This window comes from Pelodiscus sinensis, chromosome 25 (assembly GCF_049634645.1).
Source record: "Pelodiscus sinensis isolate JC-2024 chromosome 25, ASM4963464v1, whole genome shotgun sequence".
NCBI classification, from domain to species: Eukaryota; Metazoa; Chordata; order Testudines; family Trionychidae; genus Pelodiscus; species Pelodiscus sinensis.
This window is the reverse complement of record NC_134735.1, coordinates 17335947-17361584: the sequence shown is the minus strand read 5'-3', so window position 1 is coordinate 17361584 and position 25638 is coordinate 17335947. Positions and strand designations below refer to the sequence as shown.

At 55.9% G+C, this 25638-nt stretch overlaps 1 protein-coding gene across 1 annotated transcript in view; it reads left to right on the top strand.

Annotated features, from left to right (window-relative positions):
• The first annotated feature begins 20640 nt into the window (after positions 1 to 20640).
• The window catches only part of NKAIN1 (sodium/potassium transporting ATPase interacting 1), a 212728-nt gene continuing 207730 nt past the window's right edge, over positions 20641 to 25638 (top strand). Inside the window, exon 1 of the mRNA XM_075908789.1 lies at positions 20641 to 21497. Within this exon, the coding sequence (XP_075764904.1) occupies positions 21444 to 21497 (54 nt within the window). The 5' untranslated portion in view covers positions 20641 to 21443. The remainder of the gene's footprint in view (positions 21498 to 25638) is intronic.

Genomic DNA, 25638 nt, shown 5'->3' with positions numbered 1-25638 from the left:
ACGGGGGTCCTGTGTGGCTCCGGCAAGTCTCAGCTCCTGCCTGTCCCGAGGGGGCCGTTAACATTCCTGCTTCACAGGCAGCGTGAGGGGAAATGCCTACGGGCGGTGAGCCATGCAGATGCTGTGGGAACAGGGGGCCAGGCAAGTTCCGTAGTACCCAGTGGGCCAGGCCTGGAGTGTCTTGCTCGCCTGAAAATGCCACAGAGGCCATCAGAAGATCAGCACATGCCCAAGAAGCTCAGACCCAAGGTCACTTGGCTTTGCCTCCTGGGAGGTGCAGCTGCCTCTTGTCCCACCAAACAAGCTCTCCCCTTCCTCCCCCCAGCATGGCTGCCACAAACCCTTCCTACCCTGGTCTCTCCACCAGCCATCGTCCCTCTCCGTTCCCTGCCTGAGCTTTGTCTCTTCAGCCTCATCTGCCTGAGAGCCTAGTGCCTGTGCCTGTGCCTGGCCCGGCATTTACCACCGTGCTCAGAGTGTTTTACTGCTCTGCAGACATCGCCGTTCTTACTCAGTGGTACTACACTTAACCACCCTACTCTGGGGAGCAGCCACAAACCGGGATCCCCACGGAGCAGCCACTGAAATGCAGCCACCTCTGGGGTGGAACGGGGAGGTGTAAGTGCACAGCAACACAGCACAACAGCTTAGGATAGGACGTCAGGCTGAACACAGAGCTTGGAATTAGAGAGAGACAGGGTGTAATTATCCAAGTGGGGATCTAGCCAGGGCGAAATCCACCCTGTTGCCAATACACCTCAGCATCGCTAATGACAGAACATGGTCAGGGCACTGCCTTCAGATCCCATGCAAAGACAGCACCTGCCAGTCGCCCAGGCTGGTGGTCTGGTGATATCGTCACAGAGGCTGAAGTACCAACTGCTGAGCCACGGTTCCACCAGTCCCACGGTATCAGCCATGGGATCCCACCCAGGCAGTACCCTGGGCTGGCTCTGGGGAGGGCAGGAGAGCTGGCAGGTGCCTATCAGCAAGCTGCATAGTCAGCGACTGGCGGTGGGGGGCAGGCTGGGCCCGGCTGGCAGGAGCGCAGTCGTCACAATCTTCACGTTTTCTTTTGTGGAATAGCATGTGCCCACGAGGCTGCCCCAGGTGACAAGGTGGGGAAGTTGCATGGAAATCCCATGGATAGAGCTGGCCCCAGCCCCTTTGCAACGCTCGTTTGCAGCAGCATGTGACCGTGGTCACTGAATCTTCCTGGGTTATGTAAAGCAGCTGGGAGAACACTCACCCCGCAGGGTCACTCAGGGTTTGTACAAAGCTTCGCGATCACGGGGGGAAAGATGCAAGAGAATTAAATCTTATTAATGACCTGGAGGAGGGGCTGGATGCACCCTCAGCAGGTTTGCAGATGACACTAAGCTGGGGGGAGGGAGATACGCTGGAGGGCAGGGAAGGGTCCAGAGTGACCTGGACAGATTAGAGGATTGGGACACAAGAAATCTGATGAGGTTGAACAAGGACAAGTGCAGAGTCCTGCCCTTGGGAGGGAGGAATCCCAAACATTGCTACAGGCTGGGGACCGACTGGCTAAGTAGCAGTTCTGCAGGAAAGGACCTGGGGGTTACAGTGGAGGAGAAACTGGAGATGAGTCACCAGGGCGCCCTTGGAGCCAAGAAGGCTAATAGAATATTAAGGGGCATTACGAGGAGCATTGCCAGCAGATCTAGAGAAGTGATTATTCCCCTTGATTTGGCTCTGGTGAGACCACACCTGGGCTGTGTCTACATTGGCACCCCTTTCCGGAAAAGGGATGCTAATGAGACACTTTGGAATTGCAAATGCTGCGGGGGATTTAAATATCCCCCGCGGCATCTGCATTTACATGGCTGCTGCTTTTTTCCAGCTCGGGGTTATGCCGGAGAAAAGCGCCAGTCTAGACATGATTTTCCGGAAAATAAACCCTTTTCCGGAAGATCCCTTATTCCTACTATCCTTACATCGCTCCGCCCCACGTGACTTGGCCACGTCATTGGGTGTGTGCTCCACCTCCTCCCCCCACCCAGGGCTCAGACACCCTGGGACTGTCCCGTTGTGAACGGTGCTTCACCCTCATGTAACCCTTTTCATCCAGAGATCCCAGGGTGCAGCACAAGGGCAGGTCAGTCTCATCATCGTCAGGGGAAACTGAGACACACAAGGTCCCACCGGAAGTCAGAGACAGCCAGGAATAGAACCTAGGGGTATGTCTACACTACAGCACTAATTCGAACTAATTTAATTTGAATTAGTTAATTCGAACTAAGCTAATTCGAATTAGCGCATCTAGACCTAAAAACTAGTTTGAATTAGCATTTTGCTAATTCGAACTAGCATGTCCACATTGAGTTGACCCTGAACCGGGGTTAAGGATGGCCGGAAGCAGTGCCGGCAGGGCATCAGAGTAGGACTTAGAGCATGGAGCTGCTGTCTCAGGCTAGCCGAGGGCTGTGCTTAAAGGGACCCAACCCCCACCCCGGACAGACAGTTCTCAGGGGTGCCCCGCTTGCAAAGCAGTCCTGGCTTGGAGTGCCAAGGGTGCCCACACTTGGCACATCACACCACTCAGACATCAGCCCGGCTGCACTTGCCGCAGGCTGCCATCCAGGGGGGGTCAATCAGGGGGCTGCAGGAGAGTTTCCACCCCGAGGAGCCCGCAGAGCCACTCCAGTCCTCCCCATCGGGGGCTCATGCCCCATTCCTCCCTCACCTCCTTCCACTTACCCCTCCCTACCCCCCCTTCCTGATGTACAAAATAAAGGACACGTGTGGTCAAAAATAGAAACTCTCTGGGTATGTCTACACTACCCCGCTAGTTCGAACTAGCGGGGTAATGTATGCATACCGCACTTGCTAATGAAGCCCGGGATTTGAATTTCCCGGGCTTCATTAGCATAAGCGGGGAGCCGCCATTTTTAAATCCCCGCTGCTTCGAACCCCGTGTAGCGCGGCTACACGGGGCTCGAACTAGGTAGTTCGGACTAGGGTGCCTATTCCGAACTACCGGTACACCTCATTTCACGAGGAGTACCGGTAGTTCGGAATAGGACCCTAGTCCGAACTACCTAGTTCGAGCCCCGTGTAGCCGCGCTACACGGGGTTCGAAGCAGCGGGGATTTAAAAATGGCGGCTCCCCGCTTATGCTAATGAAGCCCGGGAAATTCAAATCCCGGGCTTCATTAGCAAGTGCGGTATGCATACATTACCCCGCTAGTTCGAACTAGCGGGGTAGTGTAGACATACCCTCTTTATTTAACAAAACTCGGGGAGACTGGGAAAAGGAGGTGGGAGAGGGGAGGGAAAAGGAGGTGGGAGAGGGGAAGAGAGAGGGTGGGAGAGGGGAGGGCAACTAAAATGATCAGGGGTTTGGAACAGGTCCCATATGAAGAGAGGCTAAAGAGACTGGGACTTTTCAGCTTAGAAAAGAGGAGACTGAGGGGGATATGATAGAGGTCTATAAAAGCACGAGTGGCGTGGAGAGGGTGCATAAAGAAAAGTTCTTCATTAGTTCCCATAAAGAAGGACTAGAGGACACCAAATGAAATGAATGGGTAGCAGGCTTCAAACCAATAACAGAAAGTTCTTCTTCACAAAGCAAATAGTCAACCTGTGGAACTCCTTGCTGCAGGAGACTGTGAAGGCTAGAACTAGAACAGAATTTAAAGAGAAGTTAGATAAATTCATGGAGGTTGGGTCCATGGAGTGGTATTAGCCAGGGGGTAGAAATGGTGTCCCTGGCCTCTGTTTGTGGAAGGCTGGAGAGGGATGGCATGAGACAAATGGCTTGGTCATTGTCTTTGGTCCATCCCCTCCAGGGTCCCTAGTGTTGGCTGCTGTTGGCAGACAGGCTACTGAGCTAGATGGACCTTTGGTCTGACCCAGTACGGCCATTGTAAGCTCAGGGCTCAGGGTCGGGGGTCTCACTGGACCACCTTGATTTTCATGCAAACCTGCTCCTGGGTGGCCAGGCTGGCAGCTCTCCTACCCTAGACGGCCACTTTCCTGTGCCTAGTGTGGAGGTTGTGGACATTGGAGGCTTCCCCCCAAACCTCGATGAGGTCCACGTTCTCCGCACTAGCCCAGGCGGGTGCCCACCTCTTGCGGCTCCGGGCAGGCTCCTGGGAGCCACCAGCCTGGTCCCGGGAAGAGGTGGAGGGCTGGGGGGGCATCGGGTGGCTGGTTCATGCCGTGCCGGGTGCAGGGTCTGCTGGCTGGGTGCTGGCAGGCTTGCACCTGGCACGGGCACCGTAGCCAGCCCGTGCCCCTTTAAGGGCTCCAGGGCCGGGAGGGGGGCAATAGAGTTTCCCTGGTTGTGCCCAGAGAGGCCACCAGGGCAAGCTGGGGAGGGCTAGCCTCCCACTAGTTCGAATTAAGTGGCTACACACCCCTTAATTCGAACTGCTTAATTCGAACTAGGCGTTAGTCCTCGTGGAATGAGGTTTACCTAGTTCGAATTAAGCGCTCCGCTAGTTAAGTTCGAACTAGCGGTTTGCCTGTGTAGCGCCTATCAAAGTTAATTCAAACTAACGGCTGTCAGTTCGAATTAACTTTGTAGTGTAGACATACCCTAGGTCTCCTGACATCCATGCCAGCCCACACTGGGGATGGGGCATGGGGTAGGAGAGGGGAGAAGCTGCCGTGCGTTGCTGCCCAGAAGTTAACCGGGGGAGTGGACACACACTGGAGGCCAGGACTTCGCAGAGCTGCCATGACCCAAGGGCTGAGCAGCCCGGCCGTATGGGCCATGCACGAGCCTGCGGGGAGACGAGCTAGGCACAGGGGGCGTTGGGAATCCCTCTGCACTGCGCTCCTCTTGCCTTGCTGACCCTGAGGTGAAGGCTGTGTCGGGCAGACAAGCGAGGGGGTCGAGCAGCCGCCAGCCCCATGCAGAGGTGCAGACGCCTGGCAGATGGATGGATCACGCGAGTGTCCCTGCACAGAGACCTGCTCGTATGAAGGTTGCAAAGAAAAGATCAGCAGCCCCCGGCTGCCAGCAGCCCCTCCCTGGAGGCTGCATTTCCAAGACCCCATGAAATCAGGTTGGCAGCTCATGAAACATGCAGCACGGCTCCCGCATGGGTCTCCTGCAGACACCAGAGCAAATGTCTCCCCTGCTCTTTTCCGCCGTGCTTGGGAGTGAGCGCCGGGGCGGGGCGCAGCGGAGGGCTGGCCCTCGGCCCTTCCACAGGCCAGCTGGGCACACGAGCGCCGGGGACACCGCGCTCCAAGGCAGCAGGTTAACCACAAGGTCACTTTTTCGGTGTAAGTGCAATGTAAGATCTACCGCAAAACCCAGATCCCCTGGCCCCACCTCTGTCCCGCCCCTTCTCCAAAGCCCCGCCCCTGCTCCACCCCTTCTCCGAGACCACACCCTGCTCACTCCATCCCTCTTTCTCCCCCACCCTCACTCACTTTCACCAGGCTGGGGTAGGGGATTGGGGCGTAGGCTCTGGTCTTGGCCCAAGGGGTTCAGAATGTGGGAGAGGCTCTGAGATTAGCCCAGGGAGGGGGATCGGGGTGCAGGAAGGGTATCAGGGTGCAAGCTCTGGGAAGGAGTGGAGACCCCCTGCTCTGTCTCCGTGTGGAGCCCCCCTGCTCTGCCTCTCTCAGATGCTGCAGGGACACGCCAGCCGCCCCCAGGAGCACAGGGATGCTGACTCCAGCCATGGCAGGTTCAGCGTTTCAGAACTCACTGCTCAAAGAATTCCATTCCAGTGTGAGAGAGAAATGGAATCACAGACCAGTCAGAACCCAAAACCAACCCACGTTGCAGGCAGTAACAGAAGCAAAAACACCAACCCCTGGGGGGGGGTCGGGAAAGGAGAGGGAAGGACAGTGCGTGTGTGAGAATGGCATTGCCAAGCCCCCGCCAGCCCCTTCTCACTGTGTGGAGACAGGGGACAGAAGTGGGGGGAGGAGGGACACCCTGACATCAGCCCCCCCATTTTTCCCCCCACACCCTGCACAGCAAGCAGGAGGCTGGGGTGGGGGGAGTGGAAAGGCAGCTCCAAAGCAGAGGGCAGGAGGGGGAGGGGCAACTGAAGTGCCAGCGGCTTGAGAGCTTCCTGGCCAAACCAGCCAGGATCCCATGTCAGAGGCTGCAAGATCTACTGGTCGTCCCCAGTCGACCGGTTGGTGGCCACTGTGTCACATTTCCGAATTGGAGGGAAGCAGCCAGATCGCTGCTGCACCCCTAGGTGGGGGTGTTGGCCCCAGAAATGGGTATAAAAGAGGCCAGGTGGTCGATGCCATTTTGTTCTCAGCTCAGCACTTCATCCCAGAGGCAGCACTGCAGGGATTGAAGAGCCCGGAAGACCTGTGGACCCATCCTGACCCTAGGATGCGCAACAAGGACTTTTAAACCAGCAGCTGTAACATCTCTGCTAGAGCCTGCATCGAGAACTGGGAGATTCGGTGCATGTAACGTACTAATCTTTAACAACCTGACTCTCATGCTTTTCTTTCTTATGTTAATAAACCTTTAGATGTTAGATGCTAAAGGATTGGCCCAGCGTGATTTGTGGGTAAGGTCCAGAGGGTAAATTGACCAGGGATCTGAGGCTGGTTTCTTGGAACCGGACAGGACTTGTTCGGGGTAGGTGGGATTGGGTGTTAGGACCCCCCACCTGTGTATGAGGCCTGGGGCCATCTGGGACACGGATATTGCTGGGGTGTCGGAGGGGTTTTGCTAGTGAGGCTTCAGGCAGGCAGCTGAAGCGCTCCGTGGGACTGGTTTGTGGCTGGTTTGGAAAGGTCACCAGTCTGGGGGCTGTAAGGAACCCCGGATTTGAGCAATTCACCTTGAGCAGACGCCCTCAGCTGTGCCCAGACACGGCCCGGTCCGTCACACACTGCTCTAAGGAAACCGTGAAAAGCCTAGAACACGCACCGTGCAACACCCCCGCCTGCGAGCATGGACCCCTCGGCTGGTCCCTGCCCCAGGAGGGTACAGCTCTGGTCACCGGCGCATGGCACAAGGTGCAGGGCTCAGAGCCAGGAGGAGAATCCAGATCCCCTGACGTCCAGTTCCATGGTTTAGCCGCTGGACGCTTCCAGGGGGAGGGCGTGAGAGTGTCCTGAGCGTCAGCCACTCCGTCGCATGATTCTCAGCCCCTTTTACAGGCGGGAAAATAAAGCCCAACTCCTCAGAGGTCTATAGAGTCATAACGTCAGGCCTGCCGACGGGGGGGCCAGTGCCTTAAGGTCCGGGGAGTCAAAGGGGCCCAGCGCCCCTGTCTAACTTCCACTGGTTTCAAATACCTTTTAGGGTCTGAGCCAGAGAGATTAACTGGCCAGAGGTCCCCTTCCTCTACCAGACCCAGGACTAGAACCGGGGTCCCACAAGCATCAATCTAATCCACAGGGCATGGCTACACTTGGAAATTATTTTGAAATAACTACACTTGGTTTAATAACTCGAAATAACAAAACTGAACTAGCGTGTCCTCACTCGAGGCCGGCTCCGTGACTGTGGCCACGCTACCTCGACTTCGAGCCCCAGGAAGCACTGGGGAGTAATTAGTTGGAATCACACTGGGGAGTGGTCATTTCAAATAGCAGTACCTGGGCGTCCACACTGCCGCTATTTCAAAATAATGATTTCAAAATTAGCATTATTCCCCGAGGAAAGCGGGCGTAGAGATTTCAAAATACCAGGCTTGGTCGTGTGGATGCTCCGCTCATTAATTTGACCTAACGGGGGTTATATCGAATAAAACCCCAGTGTAGACCAGGGCTGGCTCTCACTGTCTCTCATTCTTACTCGTCTCTCCTGCCCTGTTCATCACTAATTACCACCGTGCCAGCCGTCCGTACTCTCCCTTTGAACACAGCCCAGAAGGTGCATAATGAATCAATGAGCAACTGATAATTTCTAAAATAACGGAAAACAATGATTTGCTCCATTCCAGGATTAGATTCTATTTAGTTGCTATTTAATTGAAAACTAATTAAATTACACGAGAAACTGAAAAGCTGTTGTTAATTATGAAGTTTGCGAGCTACAAAGGCTAAAGGATGAAAGATTCTCTAATCTGCGGTGCCGTTCTCTTATCGCGGCCTATCGCTAACAATGGAGAGAGAATGAAGCAGTGAACGCATTTCAGTTTTCGTATTGATTCAATAACTGCAGGCTGAATAACGGTCCATTGACGAAAGTCCCCAGAATTCCACATTGATTAGGGGACGGGGAGCAAGTTATAGAAAACTGAGGAAATGTTACTTGGAATAGACGTTTGTTTATTGGTTGATGGTGAAGCTGCCGTTCCACGTACATCCCCAGCCGGCTCTGGAGACGTTAGCAGCGGGGCTGGAATTTATACTCCCTGTTCATCGGCATCTCTGCTGTTTCTGCCCCTCCCACCTGCCTCCTCCAGGCGTGGAATGGGATGTGGCACCTTCGGGAGCAGCAGAACGGAAAGTGCAGCCTGCGGCAAAGGCGACTTTCAGCTGCCTTAGGTTCCTGAGCTGCTCCGGGGGCCAAGCCCACTTCTGGTGGATATGAGATTAGCTCCAGGGGGGCCTGTAATTTAGAGCATCCTTGGAGGAACAGCTCTGAATCCCTGCAGCGGTGAGCTACGGAGATTCCACCTCCCACCCTGACATGCCTCTGTCCCTGCTCTCAGCAGATTCCTTGCAAAGGGGCCATGGAGCATTTCTGGCACCAGGCAATTCTCCCCCAGCTTCTTGCTGCTCACTTCTAGCCCCTAGATGCTTCCAGGGCATTGATGGGGTCAGGGGAGGGGCCAGAACCTGCCTCCCTTGATGTCTCCCGCAGTCCTAGAAGGAACCTTCCCCACCAGTTGGATCCGCGCTGTCCAGGGAAAGCATGGGCAGGATCTCGTGAAGCCATTCTCTGCTGCAGCCTCGCCCTGTCGCTCTACCAGCACTATTGCCAGAGGCCCCATGGCGGGTCAGCCACACAGACAGCGAATTCTCTAACCTGCTCCACTCTGGCCGGCACGTCTATTCTGGTTGTTTTGTCACCAAAAACGGCACAGCGAGAGGATTTACACGGCAATGCCACTTTCGGTGGGAAAAATACCACGTTTGGGGGACAAAAAACTTCTACTCCTGCAAGAGACTTGTGTCTTTTCCTCTCCCTTTATTGTGGACAGAGAGCCAGTGTGGCCTCTACTGTTTGTTTTGTCGAGAGAACTGGCTTCCACCAGTATCCCACAATGCCCGCCCTGATGCCTGTGCTCAGTGTTGTGTGATTTCTGCTGCCCTGCAGGCCTGTGCCTACCCCCCCTTTCCAAGCTTTCCAAGCCCCTTTCCAAGTATCTGACAGCTGAGTCAGCTGGTCTGTTTGGGGAACAAAGAACAAATCATTGGACTGCTCCTGTTCTGCCCTGCTGGGAACCCAGTGGCAGGCAGGCTGCTGCGAGGAGCAGGGAGAGGCTGCTGTGCTGTTTTGACATTCCCCAGAATGAAGAGCTCACAGATCTATGAGGGAATCCCAAGAAGCACAGGGATCAGCTCTGTCTACCCACAACGCTGCACTGTGAGATGCTTACCCACAGTGCTTTGCTCTAGCCATCGCCAGGGGAGCTAGCCACGTGGCCATGAAATGTTGACAATGAGAATAAAAAAAACCAGTTTGACCAGTTTTCACTTTTGGTGACTTTTGCACGTCGGCAGCACTTTTGTCACCAAACCTGCCCGGTGCAGACACCCTGGGAGAAAGCAGAGGCATTAGAACCAACGTCCCTGTGGGCTGGGAACCTGGGAATCTTATGACACCAGCCTCTGCTGCTTGTGCTAAGTACAAAGTCACTGATGGACTCATAGACTCATAGACTTCAAGGTCAGAAGGGACCATTATGATCATCTAGTCTGACCCCCTGCACAGTGCAGGCCACAGAATCTCACCCACCCCTCTTAGAATAATCCTCTCACCTAGATCTCAGATACTGAAGCCTTCAAATACTTTGAAGACCCCAAGATGCAGAGAATCCTCCAGCTGTGATCTGTGCCCCATGCAACAGAGGAAGGTGAAAAACCTCCAGGGCCTCTGCCAATCTACCCTGGAGGAAAATTCCTTCCCGACCCCAGCTAGAGGCAGAGTTGTCCTGGCGCAGCGAGGGTTAAACACTCTTCTGGAGCATGGGCGCTGGTGGGCGGTGGTGCCAGCGCTGGTGGGCGGTGGTGATTCAAACGAGGCTGGGCAGCAGGAACTGGCTGCGGATAGGGGAGCCGCTTCCTTTCCATGTATTGCTCATGGCAGTGGCCCGAGCTCCCCACAGACCTGCGGGCAGCGGCAGGTTCCGGACTTACCCGGCTGGTTGAATTGCGTTTGTTTTCTGCTTGCTTGGTACGTGGCAGGATGATTTGCAGATGGCGACTCCGGGCCAATTTGCATAATGGTTTCAGATAAGTATCTTTGCTGTCACTGTAGCCCAAGCAGATGGTTTCCCGTCACAGATCGGTTTGCCGAGAAAGGAGCCAAAAGGACCATTTCATCGCGTTCTGATTGGCTGTTTGATGCCGTGAATGACGGCCCGTGTCACTAAACGCTCAGTTCCAGCGACTCGCCACCCCTTGGCTACTGTCCTTCCAGGCAAATGCCTCCCTCCAAGAGCAGCCTCCGCCTGCTGACGGCAGGATTGCCCCGCGCTGGCTGCCGGCAGCATTAGGAGGCACCTAGCAGCCGGGAGAAGGATGCTGGATTTGAGGGGGAGGATTTGGGGACGTGGCCACTAATGTTGCTAGTGGGGTCCGGGGAAGCTGGGATATTAAGACCCAAAGGCAGGAAGTTGATGGCTTCTGTGGAGGTGGGTTATAGATGGGTCCCTGCCAGGGACCTTCCCTCTGTAAGCACGGAGGCGGCTCAGGTAAGGGACCAGTGCTCAGGGGGCAGGACTCGGGGTCCCTGCAGACTAACCCATGGCAGTGCAGGGCTCCAGGTGTGGGCCAGCCTGGGAAAGCCACTGAACGAAGGCTGAGCCGAGACTGAGCTACAACTGCTGGAAGGCCTGGGAGGCATTATCCTTCCCTCTGCCAACCTCCAGCCTCCCCTCTGCCGGCCTCCCCTCTGCCAGCCTCCAGCCTCCCCTCTGCCGGCCTCCAGCCTCCCCTCTGCCGGCCTCCAGCCTCCCCTCTGCCAGCCTCCAGCCTCCCCTCTGCCAACCTCCAGCCTCCCCTCTGCCAGCCTCCAGCCTCCCCTCTGCCAACCTCCAGCCTCCCCTCTGCCAACATCCAGCCTCCCCTCTGCCAGCCTCCCCTCTGCCGGCCTCCAGCCTCCCCTCTGCCAGCCTCCAGCCCCAGCGGGGCGCCGGGTGGGGAAGTTACCTTCCAACGACCAGGCCGGCCTCCCTCTAGACTGAGGAAGGTTTTACAGAGTTGGGCCCCAGTAGTCCGACCCTGTGACCTCTCCCTGATTCTGCAGGGCCGTTGCTCTGTCTTGTCACCCCACAGGGCGGGGGCAGCCAGGGGCGGGTGGCTTGGGAGCTGGGTAGGGCAGAGACTCAAGCATCTGTGAGGCACAACCAGCTTCTGTCGCTCTCCGGTGACCAGTTCCCAGGTGCCCATTGAGTCTCGGTGGAGCAGGCTGAGATGAAACGGCTCCGACGCCTTCCGGAGAGCGAGAGGCAGAGACGGCACCGAGCCTCCTGGCTCGACAGGCTCTCGCAGCCGCCCAAGGACAAAGGTCAGGGGCCAGGCTGGGCCGCTCCGCCCCATCGATACAATCGCCCAGGCTGGCTCCAAGGCATGCCCAGGAGGTCTGGTGGGAGTGGCGGAGGGGTGGGGGATGAGCCACTGGCCCAAGCCGGTCCTTGATGGAAGGGCTCCAGAGCGGTGCTGGGGAATCGCTCTGCCTGCCACATGGACTGGCTCACATTGGGTCAGCAGGGCTCTGGCTGCTCAGGGAGATTCAGGACATCAGCCCTGTCTCTCTCCCTCCTCTTCCCCGGGCCCGGCCCACACACGGCACCTGGGCAGAGGCTGCTGGCTAGCGATGCTCGTGGGCACAACGGTTGGGAAAGGGTAGCAGGTTTAAAACTAATAAAAGAAAGTTCTTCACACAGAGTGTAGTCAACCTGTGGAACTCCTTGCCAGAGGAGGCTGTGAAGGCTAGGACTATAATAGAGTTTAAAGAGAAGCTAGATAATTTCCTGGAGGTTAGGTCCATAAAAGGCTATTAGCCAGGGGATAAAATGGTGTCCCTGGCCTCTGTTTGTCAGGCTGGAGAGAGATGGCAGGAGACAAATCGCTTGATCATTGTCTTTGGTCCACCCCCTCTGGGGCACCTGGTGCTGGCCACTGTGGGCAGACAGGCTACTGGGCTAGATGGACCTTTGGTCTGACCCAGTACGACTGTTCTTATGTGCTTATGTCCTGGGGGGGGGGGTTAGAGAACACGGCGCGGGAGCTGAATGTTTCCCCCCCAGTCACATCTCTCTGGGGCTCTGAGCTGGCCCTAGGCGAGTGGCTGAGTCGCTGCCCTAAGCACAAGCCATGCCAAAAGGAAGGACCTTTCCAGCAAGACCGACCTTTACCCTAGAGCAGAGCAGAAAAGCCCCAGTCTGATGCTTCTCCCCACACAGAGGGACAGGGGCCATCCCTAGGCCTGCTTTACACACACACAATCGGGGGGGGGCGGTCTGGGGGCAGGGTTGCATAGCACCTCGCTCTGGAAAAGGGGCAGGACTCGCTGCTTGGAGGGTCCCTGTGTGCAGAGGCTGGGAGCGATGGGCGAGAGGGGGGCTGGGCCGACGGGCAGGGGAGGGGGAGAGTCCTTTGGACTCAGGTGGCAGGGCGGGGCGATTGCTTTGGGCAAGGCAGGTCGACGTGAGAGGAGTCTGTAAACACTGTAAACACGACCTGCTGGGCCCCGCGCTCAGCGTCCCCTCTGAAACAGGTGATGGCAGCAGCAGCTTTGGGGACACTCAGCTCCTGGGAGACTTGGCAGGTGCAGGAAGGAGGAGCTGCTCTCCAGAGAGCTGAGTGGTGGGAGGGTGACAGTCTGGCCTGCCTTGAGGGCCAGGGGAGGAATTCAGTGGCACTTTGGGGATGGGGAGGCTCTGGGCTGGCACGTTCACAGGACATGCCCGTTTGAAATCCAGCTCCCTGGGACCCGCTCCTCAGCTGGCAGAAAGCAGGAAGCTCCGCTGAAGTCAAGGTCTCAGCCCAGCTGAGAATCTGGCCCCTGGCATCCAGCTAGCTCCAGGCATGGTGCTTCAATGGGGCGGAGAGAACCCCAAAGGTTGCGAGAGAGGCTCAGGCCCCCGGGCTGGGCTGATTGATGGGGGTCGATCCGGAGCCTGGGACCCAGAGCGTTTTGCCGTTGGCGTGAGCGGCTCAGCCAGAGCAGAACGGGGATGGTTTGGCCAGAAGGCGGCTGCGCCGTTTGCAGAGATCGGCAGGACTCGAGGCAGGCGAGGGGTCGGCTGGGCCCGCGCCGGGGGCTGCACGGAGCAGCGCCATCACAGAACCCCAGGGCTGGAGGAGACCTTAGGAGGCCCAAAGCAGGACCAACCCCAACTCAAGCCGGGGTGTATCAAGCCGGGACCTAAACCCCCCAGGGAGGGCGATTCCCCCCCTTCCCTAGGGACTCCATCCCACTGCTTCCCCTGCCCAGCAACGGGAAGAGACTTTGGGAAAGGAGATTTATGTTTATTGGTGCAGACCTAGATCCATGCCACTGGCGGGGGGGGGGGGGGGGGGGGCTGGCTGAAGCTGCAGTGAAAGGCTGAGTAGCCGTGTCCTGCAGGGCTCCTAGAGACCCGGCTGATCGCAAGGGGCTGGCGCCGCCTCCCAGCTACTAAAAATACAATTCCATGCGTCCCCCACCTTGTGCTCCAAGCAGGCTGCATTCGCGGCAAGGGCCGCGGTGGCGCTGGGCGTGGGAGGAGAGGGGCTCCTCACAAGCCAGCCAGCCCTCTGCTCCGGGGCAGCCCCGCCCTGGCAGGAGCTCGGCTGGGTGTGATCAGAGGCCGCTCTGCTCTCCCGTTTCCACGGCTCTGTGATTCTCCCCCGGAGACGGGAGCGGGAAGCAATGTCCTTCAGGTTACAGCTCGGAAATCCTCCTTCCAAACCCCCCACCCCCCACATTCGCTGCTCCTCCTGTCTGGGCCTTTAGGGCTCATCTCGCCCAGAAGTGGCCAGGTACTTGGTGAGCATCAGGCTCAAAACTGAGGCCCGGCCTGTGGTTAACTTCTCCTTTTCAATCAGCAGGGGTCACTCCTGCTACTGCACAGTGCGGCTCGCGCCCTCCGCGGAGCGATGCCCTTGCTGAGAAACGGCACAGATGTGCAGCATTTCCTCTGGCCTGTCTCCTGCACCTGAGGAAGGAGAACAAACAGCCGCCCCCGTCGATGCAGCCCCTCAGGGCTCCTGGGTCACCCGGCTCTTTGGCTGCAGCTGGCAGAGGAAAGTGTCCTCCCCTTTCATGTGAAAATGTGCACGTGTGTGTGCATGTGTGCGCACACGCGTGCATGAGTGTGCACACGCATTTGTGTGTGGGTGTGCATGAGTGTGCATGTGTGTGTGTTGGGAGGAGATGAGACTGAGAAGCCATTCCAATTTCTTGGGCTTCACTGCATCACATCCACCCCCAGCTTCATTCAGGGAAGGATTCGTCTCCGTTGCTTTCATCTGTGAGACAGGCTCAGCTACACACACTGTTTAACCAGCGAGCGAGATTGAATCCAGGGAACGTATTTGCCTTGGAAATGGAAAGCAGTGGAGCAAAGCAATAAGCCTGTTTCATGGAGAGGAGGCTTTGAAATAAGGCCACAGAGCCCCGGCTTTTCTCCGCCATACACGAGCGTAACTAGTTATCCTAGGAGCAGTTAGGAGAAATAAACAAGAGCAATATAAATAGATGCCAGGGACAGCAGGCGGCAAGACAAACGTCCTGTGAGCTAGCAGGCAGCTCCTCTGGAGCGCGCTCCATTTCTCAGGTGTCGGTGCATTTGTGCGGAGTTTGGGGTTTCTAGAAGCCTCCAGCATTAGCCTGATGCCCTGTTTTGTCCTTTGTAATACCAGCCCTTTGCTCTCCTCTGGCAGCCTCCTCAGGTAACTCGTCAGCTCTTCGGGCAGGGACCATCTCTTTGGCCTGTGTCTGTACAGCGCCTAGCACAGTGCGGGTCTGGTCTAACACTGAGATGCTGATAATAACAAATGGTAATAATAAAGAAGCTCTAGCAACTTCACTGCCCTCCCTGGGACACTGGGCACTGGTACTCATATGCCCATGTTGGAGATGGGGAAACTGAGACACAGGGGAGATCACTTGGTTTGTTGCGCTCCCCGAGAAATGCTGGGTTTCTTGTTACCATGGGATGGAATATCATTTGTTTGTAACAAAGTGTGACCTTAAAAGGCCCCCTCCCCAGCCTCAGACCCACTTCAGAGCTCTGTTTTCTTTTGGATGAGGGCTGCAACTCTGTATGACACAGGCCACTTTAAATCTTGGACAAAATGACTTGCCCTAGATCTCATATTGAGCTGTTTGAACTAGGATTAGGACCCCAGGGTCAATGTTCCGTCTAATCCTTTCCATCCGTGTGTGGATTTTTTCCATCTGTGTGCAGAATAATATTTGTGATGTGCACCAAGGCATGTGCAAGTGTGCACCACCAGGAGAAACATGACCCTAGAGGTGGGCACTCTGCTAATCAGCTGGGCAGCACCGAGATCTCTCCTGAGCACAAGCGCCCCGCTTAGGTTCTGACTTGCTGGCTTGCCATTCCTGCAGCGTGCTTGGTTCTCTCAGGCACTCAGGCAATAGAGATGCAAGATCTGACCAGGGCACAATGGACACTTTCCCCCATCTCCTTGGCCATTATTATTGCTGAACCATGGGGTGCTGGACAACTCCAATTCCCATTGACTTGGACAGGAGCTGAGCGTGCTCAGCACCTGACCAGATCAGGCCCCTTCAAAGAGCTCTCTTGCCCCTTACTCCACTGGCTTGACTAGGGCCATGCAGCGTGGTGATAATGCAGAGAAAGAGGCAGTTTGTGCACAGTTAGGGCTGCTACAGCTTTTACCATAGTCATGGGTATGTGTGTACACAGCTGAACTCTTCTGTAGCATTGTCCTGAGTTTTTAAAGTTTCTGTGCTTCACCCCAGAGGTGGCTGCCTGTGACGGGTGGACTAGGCCCGCAGCCCTCTAGTGGATAGGGTTGCCAGATGGTTTCAAAAATACCGGACACACTTGACATTACATCACAATCTACATTCCATCTTATTTAGAAAATACAGGACATTTCTATTTTCTCAGTTTGTTTCCCAAACAGAAGCTCAAATACTGGACTGTCCGGTTCAAAACCGGACACCTGGCAACCCTACTGGTGGAGTCTGGAGGCCTTGCCACAACCTGCCCCAAGAAGAAGAGCAGGAAATAGGTCCTCCAAGGAGACTAGAGTGTCTGCTTCTGCTGTAGCCAATCAGGGCCCAGCAAGCTTGTATAAAAGAAGCTACTGGTCAGGGGCCTGATAGTTCCTCACTGGACCTTGACCCAATTGCATGTGGGGATTGACTGGGAGGACAGTGGCACCTTGGACAGCTCTGAGTGTGAGCTGGACCCAAAGGAGTGGGTGGGCCTGCGTCCCCCTCCCTCAACTCCCAGCAGCTACCAAAGGGGGATAAGAAGAAGCCTGGTCCCAGGTGACGGACCAGAAAAGTCACCTGGGATACCTCCGCTCCCAGGGCCAATCGGGCGGAGAAGTTGCAGACACCCCCTCAGTCGCAAAGGGCGCTCGTGAGAGAGTGGGCCCCTTCACGCTGCCCGTCAGCTGTGGACTGATTTGGGAGGCCTCTCCGCATCCTTCACGCTGGAACGCGAGACTCCCTTTACCTTAATCTTTACCAAATCAGAACCAAGCAAAGCGCCCTGTGAGAAACTGGAGCGAACAAATCAGTCCAAAGGTTCAGGACTCATTCCTTGTGGCGCTCTCAAGGCCGTCTGCAAACGAAGTGTTCTCGCTCGCTATTGTTACCTGCTTCAAAACCGCCACTCCTCCTCAAACACACAGGGCCTTGGAATGTGAGGGTTCCTTTGGTGGCAATGGGTGACAGGTCCCCTAATGAGCGGACAGCTGAAAGCGCTGCTGTCATCTCCCGTGCGCCGCATTACCATGTGAAAAAGCCAGCAATATTAACGAAGAATAGCTTCCCACAAACAATGTGCCTTGTGTACATCAAAGCACTTATCTTCACAGCTTCTTCCCATCTCCATGAATGAATAATGTGACCCGGATTTAATTTCCTCCTATTATTTCCCCCATAATTTGCATGTCATCCATTTTCATCTTCTCCACTTATCTCCTTGTGGATGTGCTGGGAGGGGGTTGGGAGTTGGAAACCAAATGAGCAACGAACCCTGGAACCGTCCGCCCCCCATTTACTAATGAAGTTGTCTCCTGGCCTTCCTGTGAAGTGGCTTGACATGGTATATTGACCTTGGTAATCCGAAATTGATTCCTTACAAGACTTGCCTCTCCCTCCACCTGGTTGAGAGCTGGCCAGAAACCCCAGTGCCATTGTGTGGATTGATCACTTTCATTATTTAATACCAGAGTGCCGTTAGATGATGATGGTGATTAGAAGCTCACGGTGCCGGAGACGGGGCGAGGTGGGAAGGGACGGCTGGCAATCACTGAAGAAGTACAGGGCTGGAGGATGGACTCTTCAGCCCTTCCAAATCCCCAAGCAGAAGACCAGCGTGAGGCCCGCATACCATTTACATCTCATTGGAGCGCAAGGTCCTCAGCCTGAGGGTATGAAGTAGTACGTACTCCCACCCTGCTGAAATCCATGGGAGTAATAATAACAATCCCTTGTGCTGTTCACCAGTAGATCTCAACGTGCTTTCCAAAGGAGGTCAGTATCTCTGGCCCCATTTTACAGAAGGGGAAACTGACCCACAGAGGGATAAAGTGACTTGCTTGAGGCCACCCAGCTGCCGTGTCAGGTCTCCTGCATCCCAATCTAGTGCTCTATCCTCTGCCTCTCTGGACGGGAGTTCCAGATATTCCCCCTGTGTATGGGTGACAGGAACAAGCCTAGAACATTTACTCTCTTTCCAGTGTTTAATGAGGAGGCAGGTTGACGGGATGAGAAGAATCAAGAGGCTTTGCGGCTGGGCAATTGCTAAGAAGAGGGACAGTCTTACACATCAGCCATTTATTGGGGCTGGACCCCTGAGCAGTCCTGGCTGAGGCAAATGGTTTCCTGAGGCCGCTGAGGTTGTTTATGTGAGTAAGGGTGTGCAGGGTTCGCCCTTTGGCAGACCTCAGTGGAGTTCCATGGCTTTACAGCAGAGGTCTGAGTCAAAGCCCAGGAAAGCCAGCAGAAAGACGTCACTGGCTCCAGCTGGGGATCTGGCCCATTGCTTCTCCAACCCTGGAAGTAGGACAGGTTGGGGACATTTTGTTAAAAAACAGCCGTGAAATGGACAGACCCAGCACAGGAGCACAGGAGCTGTTGCTATTTTAAAGCGTGTCTGCTCCCAATTAACGATTTCCTCTCCACTTCCCATTCCACAGGAAAGGGAGAAGGAAAGCAGCATTTTCAAAAGCACCCACTAGCCCCCTCCACCCCCTGGGCCTGGCACACTCATGTCCCAGCTGCAGGCCAGTGTGCTCAATTTGATGCCCACACGATATTTTTGTATCACGTTTTTTCACATGCAGAAGTTGAGCTTTTACATGTGAAGTGCTAAATCACTGCCGGCTGCTAAATCACTCCCCATACACAGGCAAAAACGTGTGTGTGTGTGTGTGTGTGTGTGTGTCTTCCTTCTCAGCTCCTGCCAATCACTACTTAAACGGACAGAGTAACTCCATTAGCAGTAGCATTAGTAGGCTGTTTATTTTTCAATGGACCAGCCACTAGAGCATGGGATTTAGAAGCACTGCTATGGACGCCTGGTGAAACGTGCATCCCTAAACCCTTCAGATGCCCTTTGAAAACTCCCCCCTAAATCCTTTCCCTGTAAACAGGACAAATGACAGTAGACTTGGGTGTCAGACAAATGAGCGCCATGCTTTGTTCATCCTGACTGCTTAGCTCCCATCACCCAGATCCCGTAAGCTTGGCCTCCCCCTTCCCTCCCCTCCCCTCCCCTCCCCATGGTGCTACAATTTCTAGGGTGGGGAGGGGAGAATAATAAAAGATGTTTTTTTGCAAACCATTGCTCAGTGACCTTTGTGAGCTCTGTGTCTCCTCCACAGGAAATTGACAAATGCAGAGCTGATGACTGGGAAAGGGAGTAAAGTTGACAGGATTTTCCAGGGGGATTTTGACAGATTTCTTTTTAAAGGGCTAACAGGATTTCTCCTACCTCAGAACACAGGCCAGTAAAATGGGGCTCATTTGCCTAAAGCTGCATTTAGATTCTCTTTGGTCTGCTCCTCCTGATCCAATGAATCCAGTTCCTGAAACCGACCAGACTGTCCTGCCCCAGTACTCCTCAACACAGCAGTGAAATAACAGTGTGTCTGCACAGCCAGCCGTTATCTCGAAAGAAAGGTGAGTGGGAGGACTTCTTACTCCATCTCCTGTAACACTCATTTCACACAGAGTAAGGCACAGCAGCACTATTTCAGGACACTGGAGCTATCCCGAAATAGCTATTCCGTGTCTTTTGAGCGCGCCCTTATTCCAGATAAGGGGTAGGCTAGCCGGGCAACTGCCCAGGGCGCCAACCTACTGAGGACGCCCAGCTCCCGACAGGCTGCAGTGGCCGCCCGGGGCGGGGGCTGTGTTAACCCCCACAGCACCGGCCAGCAGCACCCTTCCCCCCGCGGCCGCAGGACCCTGCATGGCCAGGCGGAGCCCACCACAGGCTGCGCGCCATCGGCGGTGGCCGGGCCGACTGGGCAGCTCATGCGCTGTGCGTCCACCCACGTGCCCTGAGGGTGGGCCTGCACATGCGTCATGTGCCCAGAGGCGGGGCCCATGCATGTGCCGTGCGCCTGGAGGTGGAGCCGTGTGCCCCGGGAGCGGTGCCGCACGCCTGGGGCCCGGGGAGCCAAAATGGCTTGGGCCGGCCCTGAGTGCACCCGCTATTCCGATGTCCCTGTAAACCTCATTCCATGAGGAGGAAGGGACGTTTCAGAACAGCGCTTTATTGTGAAGGAAGAGCTGTACAGAGAGCGCCAAATGACGAAATGAGCTATTTCAAAATAGCATCGAAATAAGATACACAATCTGTGCAGCTCAAATTGCATCTTATCTTAGACATGCCCTAAGGGAAGTGGAAGGAACAGTGCTCTTCCTTCGACTTCCTGCTGTGTAGACAGCACCAAAAGTTGAATTAAGCTATTTCAACTTCAGCTACTTAATTGATGGAGCTGAAGTTGTGTAGCTTAATTGGAATTTTGCCCTGCTGTGTAGACCAGCTCTCAGTGTAGGGGCAGAATCCTCCATTTTGGATGATGTTTAGGGCAGTTTTCAAAGTCTCTGGGCCAGCTTCTCCTCCCATTCACACCCCTGTAAATCCCCAGGGAGCTGCTTGGCTCAGCAGCAGGGTGGCATCAGACTGCGGGTTCTCCTGTCCTGAAGGAGCTGGAGCTCGCTGTGCCCAGCTCTGCACATTCCCAACTACCCTTTCCGACAGCAGCTGCTGGTTGTGCGTGGCCCCCAGAACGCCCCGGCACAGAGGCGTGGCCCCTTCGGGAAATATTTCGTCTTCTTTCCAGTTGCGCCCTAGGAGCCCCAGGCCGGAGCTGCACCTCAAAACACAACGGGGGAGCCGGCCGCTGGGGAAACAGCGAATGGTCCCGCCGCACCTGCGCGCCGAGCACAAGGGGCAGCTGGTGCCAAGAGCTTTCCTGGGCACAACCCAGCCCTAGAGCCCGAAGGCGCAAAGCAAAGCGAGCCGAGCCGAGCCGAGCCGAGCCTGCCCTGCCCCTCTAGCGGCCCAGCCCCCGCTGCAGCTCGAGGCAAGCGGAGCTTTTGTCCCCAGCCCGCAGCAGAGGGACACCCGGCCAGGTGCAGGGAGCAGGACTCACGCCCCGAGCCCGGGCAGAGCCACGTGGCCTAGCGGGGCAGCCGCTCGCAGGAATTGTCCGCCCGGCCGGCTGGCGTCCTCCGCCGGCTCGCCCAGGCTCGCCCTCCCCGGGGGCGGCGGGGGGGGGGGGGGACAATAGAAGCGGCTCCGACCTCCCATGCCCGATCGTGCGGCGCGGGGGGCGCCGCTTTCCCCGCCCCGCTCAGCCGGCGCAGAGCCGCTCCCGGGAGATGGATGGCGACGTCTGAGCCGCCGCGGCCCCCCGGCTCGGGAAGGGGCCAGCCCGGGCGGAGCTGCAGCCGGCGCGGGGCGGGCGGGGGAAATGCCCCTTTCTGAGCCGCTGCCGGGCGCCCCGGGCAGCCCCCACGCGCCGGCCGCGCGGCTGTGAGCGGGCTCCCGGGGCCGAGCGGCGACGCGGGGGCTGCCGAGGCCGGAGGGAAGCAGCGCTCGGCCGCGGGGGATCCGCGGCTCCCGCGACGAACCATGGGCAAGTGCAACGGGCGCTGCACGCTGGTCGCCTTCTGCTGCCTGCAGCTGGTAAGGCGCGGGCGGGGGCGGGGTGGCCGGCGGGGCGCTGGGTGCGGGGGTGCGGGGTGCCCTGCCGGGGGGGGGGCGGGGGTGCGGGGTGCCCGCCGGGGGGGCGCTGGGTGCGGGGGTGCCCTGCCGGGGGGGGGGCGCGGTGACTGGGGGGGCGCTGGGCGCGGGGGTGCTGGGTGCGGGCGGGTGCCGGGTGCCCTGCCGGGGGGCGCTGGGTGCGGGGTGCCCTGCTGAGGACGCGGTGGCCGGGGGGGCGCTGGGTGCGGGGTGCCCTGCCGGGGGGGCGCTGGGCGCTGGGTGCGGGGTGCCCTGCCGGGGGCGCGGTGGCCGGCGGGGCGCTGGGCGCGGGGTGCCCTGCTGAGGACGCGGTGGCCGGCGGGGCGCTGGGTGCGGGGTGCCCTGCCGGGGGCGCGGTGGCCGGCGGGGCGCTGGGCGCGGGGGTGCTGGGTGCGGGCGGGTGCCGGGTGCCCTGCCGGGGGGGCGCTGGGTGCGGGGTGCCCTGCTGAGGACGCGGTGGCCGGCGGGGCGCTGGGCTCAGTCCCCGCGCTGCGCCCTGGCGGCCCGGTCAGGCGAGGGACGGGTCAGTGCCAGCCGGGACGTGACCCCTTCCCCGCCCCGGTGCCAGGCGCGCTGTGTGGGGCGGAGGCTGGAGCCGGCGGGGTCTGTGTTTCTGGCCCCTTCGCTGACCTTTCCCGGAGCCGCTGGGTCCGAGGGGCCGGGCTGCCAGAGCCCGGCTCAAAGCTCTGCCGATACTTTGTGAACTCTGCTGCCTGCGAGGGGCTCAGGCGGTGGCAGGCGCTTTGGGAGGCATGTTCTGGAGAGAGCCCGAGAGCAAACACATCGGTCTCCTTCTTGTAGGGTTGTTGAGATTTGCCATAATTATGTGTCCTGCTTTTCAGCGGGCGCAGATCAATCTTCATCAGCCTGTGACAGGGGTACAGTATCAGGGGCCAGCTGATGCTCTTAGGAGGGTTTCTGATGGAAGGAGACTCAGGAAGGTAATTAATTAGCAAGGCCCTTTTTCAGGACAGATGGGAAACTCGCATGGAGAAAACCAGGGTAGAATTTGGATCACCTCTGTGGCAATCCAGGGATTAACAGAGACTTGCCCAGGGCTAGGGAAATTCCAGAGACTGTGCCCAATTTTGCTAGAAGCCTAATCTCATGTTTGAAGTAAATCTGGTCAATAAAAACCATTGTGTACAAAGACAATGGAGCAAATCTATGTCCAGACAGCAATGCTGTGATTGCCTTAGGGTTGGATGGCATTATTAGTTCTTCGTCCCAAGGGGCTATGCAGTCGACACTGAAGTAGTTAAAGAATTTTAAAATATAAGGGGAAACCGATGTCTTGATGGCGGTTATGAGGAACACGAAAGTGAATCATGTAACAATGATGTCTAATAGCTGGTGACTGTCTGGGAGGCTTTGCTCTGTGCAATGCTCTGTGATACACTGTAGGCCAGAAAAGGATTTCTCCTTAGAGTGGAACTTACCAGTGATGCTCCAGCCAAAGTTTTGTCATTTCCATGAGAAATCACCTTTCCTTTCCCAGGGCGTGAAACTCCCTCCCCGACTGCATTTTGTTCTACAAAGTCTTGATCTTCAGTTTGCCTGTGTTAGAGAATGTTCCTTATAAAAACTGTGTGTGAATTGCTTGTGGTTAATATGATACAAGTATTTTAAAAAACCCAACCCTGGATATTTTCTGGAGTCAGTCCCTTTTTCACCCATCCATAACTCCAAAAGAGCATTGCTGGTGTTTAAGGTCTTTAAAAGAAGAAAAGTTTGCTTTAGATGAGGGAGAGGACTCCCATCTATGCTTGTAGGATTGGAAGAGATGTTGCTGTGTCTTCGCAGAAAAACTTGATGCTGGAAACTTGCGCCAAGGTTTCCGGTAGATATACAGGGAGTGTGTCCCAACTCTGCTCCAGTGAAACCAAGTATCTCCCAATGTGGTTGATTTAAGATCTCAGGAAGAAATTGGGAGGGTCTGAACTCTCTCATTACCATCGCCAGGGCTCACTGCTGGGGGCGTCTGGCCAACTGAGACATCCTCTGGCCCAGAGCTTGTGAGCCCAACCTCCACCTATGCTAGAGTTATGTGATGACTCAACTGGCCAACCATTCCTTTAAAGACAGTAAGCTGGCAAAGGGGGCAAAGAAGGAAGATGGCTGATCTTGTGGCTGAGGCACTGAGCAGAGAGCTGGGTTCAGTTCCTGCCTGGCTATTTCAAAATTTTGCACTGTCTACACAGTGCATGTGCTATTTCGAGCCATCCCTTAGCCCTTGTGCAATGTTTACAGGGATGGCGAAATAGCCCACCTGTTATTTTGAAAAATATTTTGAAATCATGGGCGTGTTTCTAAGATGTGGGGTAGATATTTTGGAATAACTCGGTATCCCGAAATATCTCCGCTGTGTAGACATACCCCTTGTGTCACTGAGGTCAAATCACTTATTCCCCTCTGGTTTTGTCCTGGCCAGGATTCGAAGGTGTGTAACTGCCTCCAGGACTTGCCCTCAGCTTAGGTTAATGGTGGTGTGCCTGGCGTAGACTTTGAAAACATGTTCATTAGCACATGCTAACACCAGACTGCAAATCCTATGCCACGAGTGGGCTCCATTCTCCAGGTATGAAACGGGGCTAAGAATTCCTGCCTCTCCACCTCCTCAGGTGGCGACAAAGGCAGGAAGTTCCCAATGCCGTGGGATGCCTCCTGCCTCGCAAAGAGCTCTCTCTGTAACGCCAGCTTCTCCAGGCTTTGTTTGATGTCACTGGTTCCCAGAGTCGAGCAGTTCTGGGCAGGGAACCGGGGACTTCCTGTGCCATGAGGACACTTGTGTGGTCAGTTCCGGGGGCGGTGCCAGGGCCCAGTTCACTATTGTTAAAGAGGCGTCCCGAGGCGGTGGGTCTGTGAGCACACGGGCAGGCCCAGGGGGGATCGGTGCTTGCCAGAGACAGGTGAAGGGAGGGGAAGTGATGTAGGAAATACACTCGAGAGTGACTGGAGGATGATGCCTGGCTTGTTCCTTTCATTTTTTAAAGGGTGAAATAAATTTGGCTACGACAAATCAGGAAAGAGCTCTTGGAGTTATCGTGGACAGTTCTCTGAAAACTTCCACGCAGTGTGCAGCAGCGGTCAAAAAGGCTAATAGGATGCTAGGAATTATTAAGAAAGGGATAGAAAATAAGACCCAGAATATCTTACTGCCCCTGTATCAAACTATGGTACGCCCACATCTTGAATACTGTGTACAGATGTGGTCTCCTCACCTCAAAAAAGATATTTTGGCCTTGGAAAGGGTTCAGAAAAGGGCAACTAAAATGATTAGGGGTTTGGAACGGGTCCCATATGAGGAGAGGTTAAAGAGACTGGGACTTTTCAGTTTAGAAAAGAGGAGACTGAGGGGGGATATGATAGAGGTCTATAAAATCATGAGTGGTGTGGGGAGGGCCGATGAAGAAAAGTTATTTATTAGTTCCCTAAATAGACGAACTAGAGGACACCAAATGAAATTAATGGGGAGCAGGTTTAAAACTAATAAAAGAAAGTTCTTCGCACAGAGTGTAGTCAACCTGTGGAACTCCTTGCCAGAGGAGGCGGTGAAGGCTAGGACTATAATAGAGTTTAAAGAGAAGCTAGATAATTTCCTGGAGGTTAGGTCCATAAAAGGCGATTAGCCAGGGGATAAAATGGTGTCCTTGGCCTCTGTTTGTCAGAGGCTGGAGAGAGATGGCAGGAGACAAATCGCTTGATCATTGTCTTCGGTCCACCCCCTCTGGGGCACCTGGTGCTGGCCACTGTCGGCAGACAGGCTACTGGGCTAGATGGACCTTTGGTCTGACCCAGAACGGCCGTTCTTATGATCTTATGTAAATCTGAGCTCCCACCTGAACTCCCTCTGAGGTGCCCCAGCCGGGGTTTTATTGCATATTAACCCTTCCCTCCGGTTCCGTGGCTGGCGCTTTAAGCCCTGCTTTGTTCCATTGGCTCAGGTTTGTGCTGCGGCTCGTGTCACACACGAGGTCAGAGAGATGCTTCGGTGGTGCTCAGACTGTCACTCAGGGCTGCTCTTATTTAAATCTTACTCCGTAACTGATTGTTATCGCTATGGTAACAGGCGTGTTATTGTTAT